Source organism: Saccopteryx leptura, chromosome 2, assembly GCF_036850995.1.
Source record: "Saccopteryx leptura isolate mSacLep1 chromosome 2, mSacLep1_pri_phased_curated, whole genome shotgun sequence".
NCBI lineage: Eukaryota > Metazoa > Chordata > Mammalia > Chiroptera > Emballonuridae > Saccopteryx > Saccopteryx leptura.
In genome coordinates, this window is record NC_089504.1 from 239472940 (window position 1) to 239490573 (window position 17634).

General features: G+C 42.3%; 1 protein-coding gene across 3 annotated transcripts in view; it reads left to right on the top strand.

Moving 5' to 3' along the window:
- The window catches only part of TAOK3 (TAO kinase 3), a 163246-nt gene that overhangs the window by 137418 nt on the left and 8194 nt on the right, over positions 1–17634 (top strand). For all 3 annotated transcript variants that reach the window (XM_066370802.1, XM_066370803.1, XM_066370804.1), the window contains 4 exons: positions 592–720; positions 5267–5470; positions 14240–14479; positions 15884–16096. In XM_066370802.1, coding sequence (XP_066226899.1) covers positions 592–720; positions 5267–5470; positions 14240–14479; positions 15884–16096 — 786 coding nt within the window. The remainder of the gene's footprint in view (positions 1–591; positions 721–5266; positions 5471–14239; positions 14480–15883; positions 16097–17634) is intronic.

Sequence of the window (17634 nt, forward strand, 5' to 3'; positions counted from 1 at the left end):
GTTCTCAACAACTTAGATTTGGTCACTTTCAGGTACCAATATTTATTGGGTTATTTTTATTTGGACTGTGTTCAGTCCACTTAGGAGCCCCCAAAATATCCTGGTGTGTAACTGTTGTGGATTATAACAGTTACCTAAGAAATCAAATGTTACCAGCTTTTGTTATTATACTAGAGGTGACCCCACTGGGGAACTTGATAATTGAAATAATTAAGAGTCTTGGAATAAAACTGGCCAGTTATATTTGTCCATTTTTATAATATAGCCCTTCAGCTACCAAGAATATAATAAAAAATTTGATTCTAATTCTTAGTTTAGCTCGCCTTTCATCTCATGTATTTTTTGTCTGTTTATGGTTTTTCTTCATCTTTTGCCCATAATTGGGAATATTTTTAATGGTAAAATTTTGCATATTTTTTTAAGATGCAGGAAAATCAGAACAGGCATTTCCTTATTTTGTTTTTAATTAATTATTTGACAAACATGACATTATTCAGCATTTATGGGCTTTTTAAATGCATTGGAGAATACATATAGTTGAATTATGTGTGAAAAACAATTTATCCAAGATCATATTTGTTATTTGTGTAGGCAAAGGTAGCTGCAGCAGATGAGAAGAAGTTTCAGCAACAGATCTTGGCCCAGCAGAAGAAAGACTTGACAACTTTCTTAGACAGTCAAAAGAAGCAGTATAAGATTTGTAAGGAAAAAATAAAAGAGGTAAGAGTACCAATACTTGTAGTCACCAATTTGCCATTAGAATGGTGGGAACTTAAATTTGATTCATCTTACATTGTGATCAGTATATTTATATGTAGTCTAACCCAGTGTTCCCCAAACCCCGGGCCGCGGACCCGTATCGGTCCGTGGGCCATTTGGTACCGGTCCGCAGAGAAAGAATAAATAACTTACATTATTTCCGTTTTATTTATATTTAAGTCTGAACGATGTTTTATTTTTTAAAAATGACCAGATTCCCTCTGTTACATCCGTCTAAGACTCACTCTTGACGCTTGTCTCGGTCACGTGATACATTCATCCGTCCCACCCTAAAGGCCGGTCCATGAAAATATTTTCTGACATTAAACCAGTCTGTGGCCCAAAAAAGGTTGGGGACCACTGCTCTAACCCATTGACTCTCAAATTTTGCATTAGAATCACCTGAAATGCTTATTAAAACAGATCGCTAATGCACCCCTAGATTTTCGATTCAGTGGCCCTGGAGTGGAGTTTGACCAAGTCCCCAGATGATGCTGATGCTGGTGGTCCAGGCAACACACTTCAAGAACCATTTGCTCTAACTCTAAGCATTCTTCCTTACTTCCAGCTTATTCTCCACACTTCAGCCAGAGTGATCTTTTCAAAACATAGTCTAGTCATATCACCTCATGGATATAACATTTACTAGCTTCCCATTGCTTTTAAAATAGAACAAAATACTGGAAGCCCCTACATGGTCTGCTCTCAGCCTCCCCTCCAGTCTCACCTCACACCGTGTTCTCCCCACCTGCTTACCCCACCCCCAATTCTTTGCTGCTCCTGCCACAGAGTGTGTCAAGCTCTGCCCTTCTCAAGGTCCTTACTCCTGCTGTTTCATCCACCAACATGCTTTCCCATCCCTCAACTTCAATCCCCCCCTTACCACAATTCTGCTGTTTATTTCTCCTCCTCTTCCTTGTAGGATGTAGGATTGTTTATTAGTACCTTAAATATCACTTCCTCCAGGAAGCCTTTCCTGACTGCCTTGACCACAATAGGAATGTCTGGTTTCATAACACTAGTTTTTATTTTGTTTTGTTTTGTTTTTGTATTTTTCTGAAGTTGGAAACGGGAAGGCAGTCAGACAGACTCTCGCATGCACCCGACCGAGTTCCACCCAGCATGCCCACCAGGGGGTGATGCTCTGCCCATCTGGGGCGTTGCTCTGTTGCTGCTGGAGCCATTCTAACACCTGAGGCGGAGGCCATGGAGCCATCCTCAGCGCCTGGGCCAACTTTGCTCCAGTGGAGCCCTGGCTACAGGAGGGGAAAAGAGAGCTAAAGAGAAAGGAGAGGGGGAGGGGTAGAGAAGCAGATGGGTGCTTCTCCTGTGTGCCCTGGCCAAGAATGGAACCCAGGACTTCCATACACTGGGTTGACGCTCTACCACTGAGCCAACCAGCCATGGCCATAACACTAGTTTTTAATTAGACATTTTTAGTGATTCTGTGAGCTGTTTTTCCTCCTGGCCTACTGGCTGGTAAGCAATATAGGCAGAGCCCATGACTGTTTTGTGTTTTTTTTCTTTCTTTTTTTTTTTTTTGCCTATAACTGCATCCCATCTGGTACATGTGAGTATGTGATAAATGAGTGATTAATTCTTGGCCGTTTGGTTGAAGACCACTAGTGGCTGTAGTGAGGCCTCCCGAGGAACTGCAATTTGATCTGAAAGTTCCTATTTCCTCAGTTCTCCTTTTACCGGTACTGAAAGGTGAATTGCCTCCAGTTCCATAGACGTTCCTTCTCATAAGACATAGTATTTCTTATTTGTCGACTATTAGTGTATTAAGATTTAATGCAGTATGGGGCATTGGTCTGGTGTGTGAACTCGTGTTTGAGTCAGCCTCTGAGTTAACAATATGGGGGCTTAGCAAGGTTCCTCTCCATTTCTTTTTTTAATTAAGTGGTAAAAGCAAGTGATTGGGGGTGAGGCCTTGGGATCTTTTGCCCCACCGACCCAAGTCACTGATAATTGTTGGGCTTGACAGGAATTTGTATTTACTCCACACGGCCAGAATGGGAAGGCTCTCTGACACCGAAGGTCTAGAAAACCAGGCTGTAGAGAAAAATCGCCCAAGTAAGAAGGTTCCACTTGTCTCCAGTTTCTCTTAGTTGTCGCTCGAGCCTAATTAGTACATCACAACAGAAGGATGTTTCTGGATCAGAGATAACCTTGATTTTTCAATAGGGACTTTAGAAATTTTCTCAGCTGCAAATGCATTCTCATTTCTAATGCCCTGTGTTACTGGTACTGTGGAAGCTGTACAGTATGACCGCAGCCGCCATTTTGAGCTTTTGTAATACCAAGGTATTTGGAAGTGGTGTGAACTCCGCCTTTGGAAGGTTCTCCCACAGAGCAGCATTCAGAGTCCATACCCAGTCTTCAGGCATAAGGCTATTTTTGGTTCACCATACTCAGATTTATGAGTGCAAGAGCCTACAGGCCTAAACTTTGAAGTCTTTCAACACGTTTATGAAGAAAAACAAGCCTACACCCAATTTGAGACAGCCTTTCCATGCAAAGCTAATATTACTCCTCATGAAGGAAAGCTTAGTTCATACTGTTTAAAGTGGCATGGCTGTTTAGATACTGTTTGACTTGAAAAGTATTGTCCTTGAGATGACAGAACAATCTCCATTATCCCCGCTATTGATCGATAACGGGGATGTGGGTAATACAGAATGATGGATGGTCCAGAAAGAACTTATTCTTGATTTAGGAGTGAATTTTGATTATCATATTTGAATTTGGATGTGCAGTGTAGTGGGTAATGCCAAACCCAGTAGTGCAGTCATAGCATCAAGAAATGAGTCACCGGCCTTCCTGTTGTGATCCCAACTTACTCCATGCTGGAAACGGCTCATGCTCTTGTTGATTCTAATATTTCACCAAGACTTCATTGGCACAGGAAAGCTGATTTACAAGAACTTCTTGACTAAGTACAAAAATAATCTAAGTGATGTGTGATGTCTGCATCGAACACAACATTTCATAAAATAGGTGTTAGCAATTAAAGGAGATTTCACTGAGTGAGTCGTTAACCAAACAGTGTATGTCAGGCTCATCCATAGGAACAGAAAGAACGAAGAAGAGCACGCTGTACTTCCTTTAAAAGTGGTCATCTTCTTTCCCCGTGGATTAACATTCTCTTAGCTGTTCTGATTCACTGCTTTCTTCCCTCTACCCATATGGGCTGGAATAATTATGCATTTTGTCCTTTTGAAAATATAAGTGGTTTTTCCCTAAAATTCAAATGAATGACATTTACAGAGTTACCGCCTGACTTTAAAACCTGTCTACTACCTCCCTTGGTCTTTTCACCATCTCCTTTATCTAAGCTACTGTCATCTCTCCCCTGGACCTTTGCACTGGCCTCCTGGCTGTCTCCAGGGACACACTCTGGCCTTCTTTATTCTATTTCCCACATGGCAGCAAGTCATCTTTTTGAACTGTATCTCATTATGATTCCTACAAACACACACATACACGTAAAACACATTTCTCCTATCCTAAAGATCAGTGTCGGCCCTGGTCGGTTGGCTCAGTGGTAGAATGTCAGCCTGGCGTGCAGGAGTCCCGGGTTCAATTCCCGGCCAGGGCACACAGGAGAAGCGCCCATCTGCTTCTCCACCTCTCCCCCTCTCCTTCCTCTCTGTCTCTCTCTTCCCCTCCTGCAGCCAAGGCTCCATTGGAGCAAAATTGGCCCGGGCGCTGAGGATGGCTCCATGGCCTCTGCCTCAGGCGCTAGAATGGCCCTGGTTGCAACAGAGCATTGCCCCAGATGGGTAGAGCATCAACCCCTGGTGGGCGTGCTGCGTAGATCCCAGTCAGGCACATGCGGGAGTCTGTCTGCCTCTCCGTTTCCAACTTCAGAAAAATACAAAAAAAAAAAAAGATAAGTGTTCTTAACAGTCCTGGTTATCTGTCCAGCCTCATCTCAGACATGACTCTCTACCATGCTCTGGCCTTTCAGTTCTTTGACCATACATACCCTGTTTCAGTTTACCCACCCTAAAGGTTTTGCATATGCTGTTTCCTCTACCCTGCATATTCTTCCCTTTCCTTTTTGTTGACTGCTTAACGCCTATGGTTTTTCAAATTTCAGTTTAATTCTGACCAAGGTCCAAGACTTTTCTATTAAACAGTCTTATAGAACCAAGAACTCACCTTCAAAGCAGTTATTCTTTGATTAATGATTATAGATAGCATGTTCTTTTGGTCACCATTGTGTCCTTATGCTTTGCACAGTGCCTGTCACACGATGGGAACTCAGTAAATGTATTTGATTGAATGGGTGGACAGATAATTTCTGAGAGTTGTGAGGTCAGGGACTTGGAAACTAACAAGTCTCCCTCTCACTTAATAGTCATTTAACTGGTAAAAAAAAAAATGTGTGTGTATGGGGGGGGTGCAACATCAAGCCTTTCTGTCCTTACATTCTCGTTTGCTTTCCAATAATTTAACCCACCATTGCAATGGTCCCCCCCCCCTTTTTTTTCTTGTGAAGGAGATGAATGAGGACCATAGCACACCCAAGAAAGAAAAGCAGGAGCGGATATCCAAGCATAAAGAGAACTTGCAGCACACACAGGCCGAAGAGGAAGCTCACCTTCTCACTCAGCAGAGACTGTACTACGACAAAAACTGTCGTTTCTTCAAGCGGAAAATAATGATCAAGCGGCACGAGATGGAGCAGCAGAACATTCGGGAGGTATTTATGTTCTTAACTATTGTCACTAACTTGTGGACAGCAAGTCTGGTGAGGATCATAACCAGGTCCGTTTTGTCTATTCGTCCACCCTTGGCCTTCTTAGTCTTTAGCACAGGGTCTGACACAAGTAGGTCTACAAAGAGCCAGGGAATGAATTTGCCACTGATAAGGGAAAGCCCATTTACAGAACAGGAAATCAACTTTTTCCAAATAAATATTATAGAATTTTACCAAACACCCCATTATAATCCATATCATGCAGTGGAGAATCAAAAAAGTAGACTAACTTTTGTTTTCAGCTGGCTTTTCAAAGACTAGTGTCTTTGTCACTCCACATCACACTTCAAAAACAATATGGTGCTCTACATTTCAGTTCACTCATTCAGTCGTCCAGCATTTACAGTGTGCCTCCTTTGTGCCAGGCACTGTGCTCAAGACACGAGACTCGGGGCCTTCCAAGGAGCTGTACTCCTCGTCTTCAAGCAGAGCAGCCCTAAGTCTAAGAGGCGAAACAGGCATGCAACAGACTAGTTACAAGAGAACATCTTAGGCACAATAATAATAGACACAGAAATAAAGTGTTGTGGGCACGGAGTCATGAAAGGGCTTGTAGGCTTCAGAGACCGGTGATAGGTTGAGTGTTCTGGGTGTGGGGAGTGCAGCGTCAGCACCAGAGTAGTTGGGAGCCGGGTGGGGAGGGCGTCTTTGTTAAGCCAAGGCAATTCGGATTTCAGTCTGAAAGCAGCTGTGTGGCCACCAGAGGTTGTGAAGCGGGGAAGTGGTGATAAGCTTTCCTTGTTTTGAAGAATGAGCGCGTCAGTGTGCGGGGTGGCTGGAGTGGTGAGATGTGAAGTCCAGTGAGGTCGGCCGGGTGCCCTTCCTCCAGTCCCACCTGGAAGGGGCAGTGGCAGGTAGAGAGAGATTAGATCTTTTTTTTTTTAAATTAGCATATACCTTCCCTAGCCTAACACTGTAAGATTCCTATAAACTGTTGGGGATTAGCTCTGAGTTCCATTTCTGAAGCAGAACTGAAAATAATTCGGACGTAACGGTGTAAGAATTTCAGAAGAGGTAGAAGTCAAACATGACTTCAAAGTTCCTAATTTGGGAAATTGTCTGAATATGACTTCACTGAGATGAGGAATGGGGAAGGTGGACCAGGTGCAGAGTTGAAGGTCAACAGGAAATCACCGTAACCTGGAACTGGAACAATCGGAGGAGAAGCCTCTCCAAAGAACCAGCACATCAGTAACAACACCAATCTGATGCAGACCCGATGTCACCTGTGCCTGCATGCCAGGAGCGAGTGCTTCAGGGACTGACAGTGGAAATAGGGAGGGCGCAGCTTTTCGGAGAGCAAGATTCAAATGGGAAGGACAAAGGGTGGTGCTGACCACAGCTGACTGAGCACAGATTATCATATTACGGGCCGGGCTCCGGTTCTTCATCTGTGTTCTCTGATCTCCTAGGGGAGGGAGAAGCTGCCGCACCTCTCTGAGCCAGGCAGTGATATGGCCACAATTTTGCTTTAGAGCCGCCAGCCAGTTTGGTGGCCCCATACAGATTGAGAAGAGCACAAATTCTCAGGGGGTTAGAAATGGGTCTTGTTGGGGAGGGGTCTTTGATATGACAACAGTTTGAGGTTCCCTGAAGGTCCACATCACATAAACAGATGTACAGTATATCTGCAGCATTAACATTTCAGGGTTAGTGATGGTCAGGGGTAGGGAAATCTAAGAAAGCTCCTGACTGTGTTAAGGGAAAATGGTTGAGAAACACTGGACTAGAGGAAAGACATGAAAAGCAAAGACATTGAGTGGTAGGAAATAGGGTGTAGACCAGGGATAGTCAACCTTTTTATACCTACCGCCCACTTTTGTATCTCTGTTAGTAGTAAAATTTTCTAACCGCCCACCGGTTCCACAGTAATGGTGATTTATAAAGTAGGGAAGTAACTTTACTTTATAAAATTTATAAAGCAGAGTTACAGCAAGTTAAAGCATATAATAATAATTACTTACCAAGTACTTTGTGTCGGATTTTCGCTAAGTTTGGCAGAATAAATCTTTATAAAACAACTTATTATAGTTAAATCTATCTTTTTATTTATACTTTGGTTGCTCCGCTACCACCCACCATAAAAGCTGGAACGCCCACTAGTGGGTGGTAGGGACCAGGTTGACTACCACTGGTGTAGACCAAGATGGTAGCTATCAAATGAGAGGTTGGGTGTGTGACATAGTCTGCAGGATCAAATAAGCAGGACTGGGCATACAGAGGATATGACAGAAAAGACAAAGGTAGAATCAAAGTTCTGTCTAGGGCAGGGGTCAGGAACCTATGGCTCACAAGCCAGATGTGGCTCTTTTGATGGCTGCATCTGGCTCACAGACAAGTCTTTAATAAAAAAAAAATAACGTTAAAAATATAAAACATCCTCATGTATTACAATCCATTCATTTCCTACTGCTCATGTTCATGGTTGCGATGGCTGGAGCTAATCACAGCTGTCCTCCGGGACAACACCAAATTTTTATTGGATAATGCATAACGTACATGGGTCTTTGTATGGCTCTCACGGAATTACATTTTAAACTATGTAGCGTTCATGGCTCTCTCAGCCAAAATGTTTCCTGACCCCTGGTTTAAGACTTGGGAAATGCAGATTTGGGTGGAAACAGAGAAGCTTAGGGAGAGGTGTTGGTGAGAAACTAATTAATTCGGTACTAGACAGGCTGAGTTTTTTGGAAGGCAAAAAAGTCTCAGTGAAAAAGTCCAACAGCCAGTTGAAAATAACTGTTTGGGCTTCTTTTCATCTGGCAATTATTTTGATTCTAATAGCACATGTTTGGAAGAAGTCTGAAGTTAAGGGGATAGTTAATGCCCATAAAAGCTATGACAGACAGTTATTCCCCCAAAATGATAGAAACTATATTCATGACTCCTTTAATACCAGGTTCTAACCAATTCAGCGAAGAATAGCTCTATGAGGGTATTTTTCTTAAAAGCCTAGATTTACTTTTGTTTAGTCTTATTCCAGAGCCTTCTTCATGAAAATGTTCAGTTTTTCTTTCTGTTTACACAAGTAATCAATGAACATTGAAAAAAGGCAAAATGTAGAAAAATACAAATTTAAGTAGTGAAAGTTCTTGATATTCTCATCCTATCCAGTCTCAACCCTGAGAGAATCACCATTAATTTGGCACATAGATTTTCTTATTTCCAGGTTTTTTTCCCTGTACATATGTATACATACATATAGCTTATATATAAGGTCTACCGGAAAGTTCTGTCCGTTTCTATCACAACGTTTCAACACAAGCACATGTTTATTTGGCGCATATGTGCCTCTCTATTTTTATCACTTAATGTATACATACTGACATAGCAAATTAACTAAAACAAAGTTGATTCACGTTAGTCTTATGTGTGAAGCGATAGTATACCCATGGCTACTATATTTTTACAAATTTCAACAAGGAAGAAATGCTACAGAAGCATGTAGAAACTTATTGAAAGTGTTTGGCGAAGGTACAGTTTCTGATAGGACATGCAGAAGATGGTTTGAAAAATTCGAAACAGGTGATTTCGACCTTTCTGATAAGCCACATTCTGGGCGACCATCTTTGATCGATGACAATGTTGTTAAGACCATGTTGGAGTAAGATCCTTTTCTGACAACATCGGAGATTGCAGAAAGGCTTAATTCAGCTCAGCAAACCATTTTGGACCATATTTGGAAGATATGATTGGTGTGGAAATATTCAAGATGGGTGCCACATGAATTAAGTCAGAAGAATTTGTATTTTGTTTTATTCCAAAAACGGACAGAACTTTCCGGTAGACCTTATATTATATAGAACTTGAACTTTACAAAAAGAAGGCTACATTAGTACCAGTGACTTATTTGATTTGTAAGCAATAGAAACAAGCTGGCTGACCTGGCACGGTAACGGCATAGGTGACGGAGCTGGAGAATCACACTGAAAGAGATGAAGAGTCAAGCTGGAGAGGCGACGTCCATGACCCAGAGAGCAAGAGCCAATGGACAGTGCTCAAGGCACCGCCTTCTGAATGTGTCTGCAACCATGTTTAATTTTGTTTCATTGCTGCTTCCCATTCTAATTACTAGGAGAGGTAGAACTTGATTGGGTAATGTGCTTATTCCCTTAATCCCTGATTACAGAAAGGGTGGGGTAGTTTCTTGGAAAAAGAGGAGCCTGTTAACAAAGGAAGGGAAAAGTGATACTAAACCTACCAAAAAAAAAAAATTCCTATGCCCACTATACTGCTTTGTAACTTTTTTATTTCCATTTACTATCTAGGACATACAGCTCTGTCTTGTTCTTTTTAACCATTAATAGTATCTATTTTTTGGTATAACTATAAGGTTATTTATTTAATGAGGTACTTCTCAGTTGACATTTTGTTGAAGTGTTACAGTATTACTAACAATGCTACAGAGAACCTTTTTGTACAGAGATCTTTTTACACATATGCAAGTATTGGGTATACTCTCAACCAGTGAAATTTCTGCGTCAGAGTAGATACATCTAGGTTTTTAATAGATATTGCCAAATTACCCTCTAAAAGGGTTTGTACTTCCACCGACAAAGAGTACCTGCTTTCCTAAGTCTTTGCCAAAATTGAGTATTAACAATCCTTTTAAAAGACCATTTTTAAAAGATCAGCATAGACTCGGCTGAGCCTCTCCCTCTATCATCACAGCACACAGGTGCCCACTCTTTTCTAAGCAGTGATGAAACTACGAACTGAAACTAAGAAGCATGAACTGTCTCAGGCTAACAACATCTCCATTTAAAAGTTTGAATTCTTGTTCTTACTCAGCCTCTGTGGGCATGAGGACAAAAAATTTGACTTGAGTAAGATCATCTGCTTTTTAAAGAAGTCAGTAGCACTTCCACTGAGACACAAATCAAATAGAATGATGGGGTCACAGCTGGGAAGGGTTTATTCGAGGACATACCCTGGATCCATGTCTTACGCAGGAGGCAGATTCACGTGAAGTTTGGTGATGTGCTTCGGGGCCATGGTATATGAAAATACCGGTTTCAATACTAAGCTCATACTCAAGCCTGGTGAGATGCCCCAAGCCTGTGATGTCTCCCATTTCACACTCCTTCCAGGGCACGTGGACATGAGTACACTGGTGGGCAGAAGCACCTGTACAGTTACCTTTGTTTTTGTACTTCTCAGCTCACTTTATTGAATTTGTATAAGTTAAAGGTGCCCATGGTGTGGTTCTACTGCATGTTATGTCATTTGTACCGACAAAGTAACCATTGCAGAGTGTCTAGCTAGAGCAGAGGGATTCTTAAGAATATTGTATCACAGACTGAAAAAGCATAAAACAGAAAAATATAAGCCTTCACTGGGATATCTTTTAATGGAAAATGTTGAAAATCTAAAAACCTGAGTTTTGACCTCAGTTCTGCTTTATAGAAGTTGCATGATCTCATATGAGTCTCTCAATTCCCAAATTTCTTACTATCCTCTAAAAGGAGGTAACTCCTTACAGACTTACCACCACATAGGTTTGCAATTAGGATTCAAATATATGAAGTCACATTTAAAACTTGAAAGTACATTCCACATTATTATGTAAGCTCAGCACTGGGCTCATAGTAGGCTGAGTGATGTTTTTCCCCCCATGGTTTAAAATACTATAGGCAGCTTACCGACTTCCATCTGAGCAACTCAGATGTACGAATTTTTTTTTTTTTTTTTTTTTTTTTTACAGAGACAGAGAGAGAGTCAGAAAGAGGGATAGATAGGGACAGACAGACAGGAACCGAGAGAGATGAGAAGCATCAATCATTAGTTTTTCATTGCGACACCTTAGTTCATTGATTGCCTTCCAATACGTGCCCTAACCGTGGGGCTACAGCAGACCGAGTAACCCCTTGCTCAAGCCAGCGACCTTGGGTCCAAGCTGGTGAGCTTTGCTCAAACCAGATGAGCCCACGCTCAAACTGGCAACCTCTAGGTCTCGAACCTGGGTCCTCCGCATCCCAGTCCAATGCACTATGCGCCACCGCCTGGTCAGGCAGATGTATGAATTAAAGGTAAAGGGAACAACCTACTATTACAATAAAAAGGCCATTTCAATATTGTGTTTCTTTCACTGATCTTATAGTTTATAAAAACTAGTTTTAAGACATTCATTTATGAATACAGAAAAATAATGACGTTTATGTATTCTAAAGCGTTTTCTTATGGTCTTTCATTTCACCTTCACAAGAATGGTAGTTTGTGGTAGAAAAGATATCCTCACTTTATACCTGTGGAAACTAAAACTTAGATTAAGAGACATGCCCAAAGCCATACATGAGTCAGTGGAAGAGCTGAAACTGACTCACACGACCTCAATATTTTTCCACTGATTCTCAAACTTTAGTTTATGTCAGAATTAGCTGGCTGGTTTGTAACCAATTGCTCATAACCCAGGTAGTTCTGATGGACGACATCCTGTAGCATTCCATTAAAAAAAAAAAAAAGCATTTGATTTCCTCTGAAAGTATTGTCGCTTTGATCTTTTATTTTATTTTCTGTTCCCCATGAGCTTTCAAAGCTCTGGACATCTCAGACGCAGTTTGGACTTCCTGGGTTAGGAAAATTTGGAATGTAAAAATGCCCAGTATCAGGAGACCTGGTACCCAAAGGTTCAAAATGACATAGTGACCTAGAAACAGGACATTTACCCATTTCAAGGGCTTTTCTTAGCTTTCCCTTGGTCGTTGGACTGGAATAGCTGTAGTCTCTGGGAAAGACGCACTGTCCTGTAGTGCCACCTAGGGGTCAGGTAGTGATTTTTTAAAAAATGATATTTGATGGGCCCAGGTAAAGAGGAAAAATAAAATAAGTAAAAGAAAATACAAGAGGAAATAGAAGATGCTTTGGGATGTTATCTTTTATTGATTAAAACAAATGTAAATTGCATTTCTGATATTTCCCCACTAGAAAATGAACACAATGGGGAAATGTACTTGTTCATGCTGTACCCCTCGTGCCTACAACAGAGCCTGACACAGAGGGCAAGTTCAACAAGAGTGTGTTGAATGATTAACAACTTTGTGCCAGTACTAGATGTTGTGCTGTTTAAAGTGCTTCTCTTCAAATGGATAGAAGGCCCAAGAATGCAAGATATTTCATCCACACCAATATACAAACGTTACTGATAATTCTGTGGAAATGAATGGCTGTGTTTCCTTCCATAGCGGAGCCCATTAGAGAAGAAAGGCACCGTGGTGTTCTTACGTTAGGCCCAGTACAGAAGTTTTTCCCTTTCCTTGGCCTTTTAACTAGTAGTAACACCACCCTTTTCAGGAATACAACAGCATAAAATCTTTATCTGTTATATAGCTTCTAACCTTGCTCTCTTTTTTTAATTTATACACAAAACTTAGTTCCCTGCATTAATCAAGGTTCTTTGTTTGCATATTACTAAAATTTATCTGAACTAGCTTAAAGCAAGGAATTTGTTACGGAAATATGGGAATGTTTCATAAAACCCTACAGCAGTAAGACAGCCGGACCTGCAGGAGTACTTAGAATCAGTTGGGAACGTGGGCATCAATATATTCCCTGTACCTCCTTCTCTCTTTTTTATTCTTTGCTCTGAAGCCCAGCTTTCTCTAATCACTTGGCCCTCATAGCAGCAGATGGCTACCTCATACGTAGTTATTATATGCTCCTTCATTCTAGCTGCACATAAAGATTAACTGTTTCTAAATTCCAATTCCAAATTTCTAGTAGCGAAAATAGATTGATTCATTTAGTTGTGAGCTGAGCATGGGCTTCAGTACATGTCTGTTCTAGTTCCCAGGAGAGGGTTAGCTAATTGAGGACAGAGTCGTGGCTCAGTAAACATTTTTATGCACCCAAAGCACATGGTTCAGATTTTTGATACAGTGCCAGTCAGGAAAGATTCTTGAACTGGTGAAAAAAATTTTACCCAACTCCCCCCCCCCCCCTTTGCAACAAAAGAAAGAAAGACATGAGTAAACCCGGAAAGTATGGAATGATTAGAACTAGAAATGATCAAACAGACTATAATGGAGAAGATAAAAGTGGAGAGATCTCTGCTTTTCCTCATCATGCCCTGAACTCTCAGATTTAAAAAAAAAAAAATAGATAATTGGCCTACATTCTGACACATAAAAAAAAAAACAACCAGGGTATTTTCCCATAAGAACATTGCAGACATCAGTTTACGTCAGTGATTCTCAGCCCTGACTGCGTATTAGAATCACCTAGGGAACCCTTCAAGACACTGATGTCATGGGCTCACCCCAGACAATTATCTGACTTTCAGGTTGTGGGATTCAGTCAGCTTATGTTTTAAAATCTTCCTTGAGTGATTTTAATGGGCAGCAAGGGTTGAGAACCAGTGGTTTAACTGAAGAAACATTTATTGAGACGTGTGCATAATAACACAGGTGTGATGCACCATCTAATTAAGGGTCAGCAGCTCCAGGAGGTAAGACGGGCTTGGGTAGAATTAATCCCATTTTACAGATAGGGTAATTGTGATGGCTGGGAAATTGCCCATCTCATAAAAATGGTGGCCCCACATACAGAATCTCAGTCTCCAGGGATTTGTTCATCTCATCCGACAAACACTAGGGGGTTTAATTAAGAGAGCTCGTGGTGCCATCCTCTGCCGTCCTCCCTCAGTTGCGAATTCCCTCCAGGCAATTTCCATTTCCATTCACTTCTCTCCATTTTTTCTTTTGTTCCTGGACGCAGGAACTAAATAAAAAGAGGACCCAGAAGGAGATGGAGCACGCCATGCTAATCCGGCACGACGAGTCCACCCGGGAGCTCGAGTACAGGCAGCTGCACACGTTACAGAAGCTACGCATGGATCTGATCCGGCTACAGCACCAGACTGAACTGGAAAACCAGCTGGAGTACAATAAGAGGCGAGAAAGGGAACTGCACAGAAAGCATGTCATGGAACTTCGGCAACAGCCAAAAAACTTAAAGGTAAGAGGAAACGGAAGGATTTCCCTGTCTGCGCCACAGGACGGAGTTGGACTGGATCACTGGTTCCTACACCAGGATGATTGTCACAGTCACCCAGGCCGCTTTTCGATATTACCAACTTCTGGGCCCTGCTCCTACTGAATGAGACCCTCCCGACGTGAAGCTCGAGAACCTGCTTATAACAAACTCCTGAAGAGACGCTGTGGGGCAGGCCGGTTTAGAAGTCTTTATACAAGATGATCTCTCTCTCCCTTTTTCTTTATGCAATGTCTCTGACCCCTTCATGACCTGCCCGCTGAAAAATTGTAACGTATGGTCCAACGACAGCCCATGGTTCTAAAGCCTGGAAATGACAAAATCGCCTGGCAGGTATAGGGCAGATAAATTTCATCTGTTATACCAGTCATGTGAGAGCTACTGTATTGAGAAAGACTCTAAAGCCACATCTAGGCTCTTAGGAAAGAGTGCGATTTACTAGTGACATCTGTCATGCACATGGGACTCAGGAAGAATCTAGATGTGCTGGGCACTCATTCCCCCACGGAGCCCCTCTGGCCCTCACTGCCTCCAGATCACTTTAGCTGAGAGCTGGCTGCCAGACCAACTGGACTAAACTGTTGCTCTGCATCGAGGGACACATTGTCAGTATTGACATACCGATGAGGCCAACCTCGATCCCTCGGGCCATACGCCTCTCTAGCCAAATCCTAACCCATCTAATTAGTGGTCCATGTCATCACAGCTCTCCCCAGTGTCCCAGTGCTCGTGACATGCACAGGCGGCTGTGAGGCACCTTGATAGAAAGCCTTCGGGACTGATGATACACCCCACCTGCTCCTTACCAGAGGGCATAGTCGGTATTTCCACATACAAGTGTAACCTCTTAATGGGGTGGAAATAACAAAAAATCACTTTTCCTTTTTATTTATGCTAAAACGGAATTGTCAAGGAAACACAGAGCAGTGAGGACCGGCTTACACAGCGCCATCAGTTTTCTAGCTTGGAAATGGGAGAGGGTGCAAAATGGGGGAAAGCAGCAAAAAAAATAGAAGACCCTAAAGATTCTGACTAGGAAACCATTAAAACAATGAACAGACTTTTAACCAACTGAGCTTCACAGGGTGTCACAATCTGCTTAGAGTTGTGATCCCCCTATATGTAACAGGTCATATTTTTAATCCACTCACAAATTCAAAATTACTCCTATTTAATATAAACCTGGAAGTACTGGTAGAGGTCACTCTTGTCAGTGTCATATGTATCATTTTCATTCTTACTGACCAGTAATATAGGTCATTGCACCCAGAGACAGGTGGTCCCAAACCTGTATCTTACCATTACAGTGGAAGACTTTCTGTATTTACTGATGTTTCTTTATTTTCTTTTTGTCTCTTTGTCACACAGGCCATGGAAATGCAAATTAAAAAACAGTTTCAGGACACTTGCAAAGTACAGACCAAACAGTATAAAGCACTCAAGAATCACCAGTTGGAAGTTACTCCAAAGAATGAGCACAAAACAATCTTAAAGACACTGAAGGACGAGCAGACGAGAAAACTGGCCATTTTGGCAGAGCAGTATGAACAGAGTATAAATGAGATGATGGCCTCTCAAGCGGTAAGTGGGTTAGGTTCAGTGCCACGGCCTCCAGAGCTTTGGGAGTCAAGACAACTCAAGATCCAGCCTTTTGTTCCCAGGATGATTCTTGCACAAATGTAGGATATCGGTCTTTGTCTGCCCCGAGGACTGACGAAGTGACGACGCTGAATAAAGCCAAGCCAATGCGGATACTTGCTGCAGTGTGTCTTATAAGAAGGAACTCAAGGAATGCCATGAGAAATCATTCCGGTGGCACATAGGGACGTAGAGGGCAAGATGGGATAGATACCACATATAATGTCATATTTTTCTTCGTCAAAGATCGTTCAACTCATGTCAGGAGTAAATGAATGAGACGTGCAGACACATTCATTCGATAAACTTACTGAGCATCTGTGGTCAGCCCCCAGCTGGGCTCAGAGAGAATGTGGTGAGCTAGGGAGACAACAGTCAGTCCCTGTCCTCACACTTGAGTCAGTCAAGCAAGAAGGTCAGATAATTAAGCAATAAAAATAAAGCATCGTAAGTGCTTTCGAGTGGGAGGTGCTGGGGGCTGTGGAGAGTAAGTAGGAACAACTGATAATCTGGTCTAGGAAAAACTTCCCAGCAAGAGCCAAGAAGTTTGAATAAACTTAGGGAAGTGAACAGGTTCCATAGAAAGGGGCCTGCATAGGCAAAGGTCAAAAAGCTGCAAAGTGTATCTTTGGGGACCGAAAGAACTTTAGCGTGAGCCCAGAACTTAAGGAGGAGGATTGTGGGAACCCAAAGTAGAGAGGGCATAAAGGACTTACTAAGCCAGGGATGGGAGCTTGCCTGGTAGTTCTGTGAAGTTTTCACAAGGAGATGAGGCTTAAGGAGTAATAGTTGGCCAAACAGGCAGAAGAGGGAAAGTTATTACTGGCAGAGGCTACTGTATATGCAGAGATTCAAAACCCTGAAAGAAGATAGCACATCTCAGGGACAATGAGTAGTTGATATGGCAGAGGTATAAAGGGAAGCAGGTGGATGGTCAGAGGTCAGGTCTTCAAAAGCCAGGAGTTTGTATATTATTGTAGAAGCAATGGAGAGCTCCTAAAGCCTATTTTCTATTTATTTATTTATCTATTTATCTATCTATCTATCTATCTATCTATCTATTTAAAATGAGAGGAGGGGAGATAGAGAGACAGACTCTCACATACACCCTGACTAGGATCCACCAGGCAACCCCCGTCTGGGGCCAATGCTTGAATCAGCTGAGCTATCCTCAGCACCTGATGCTGTCACTCGGACCAGCCAAGCTATCCTCAGTGCCAGGGCTGACACTTAAACCAATTGAGCCACTGGCTGCAAGAGGGAGAGAAGGGGGAGAGAAAAGGGGAGAGAAGCAGATGGTAGCTTCTCATGTGTGCCCTGACCGGGGATTGAACCTGGGACATCTGCCCACTGGGCCAATGCACTATCCACTGAGCAAACCTACCAGGGCTGCTGAAACCTATTTTAAAAAGGAAAGTGACAGGGCCTGACCAGGTGGTGGCGCAGTGGATAGGGCGTCAGACTGGGATGCAGAGGACTGA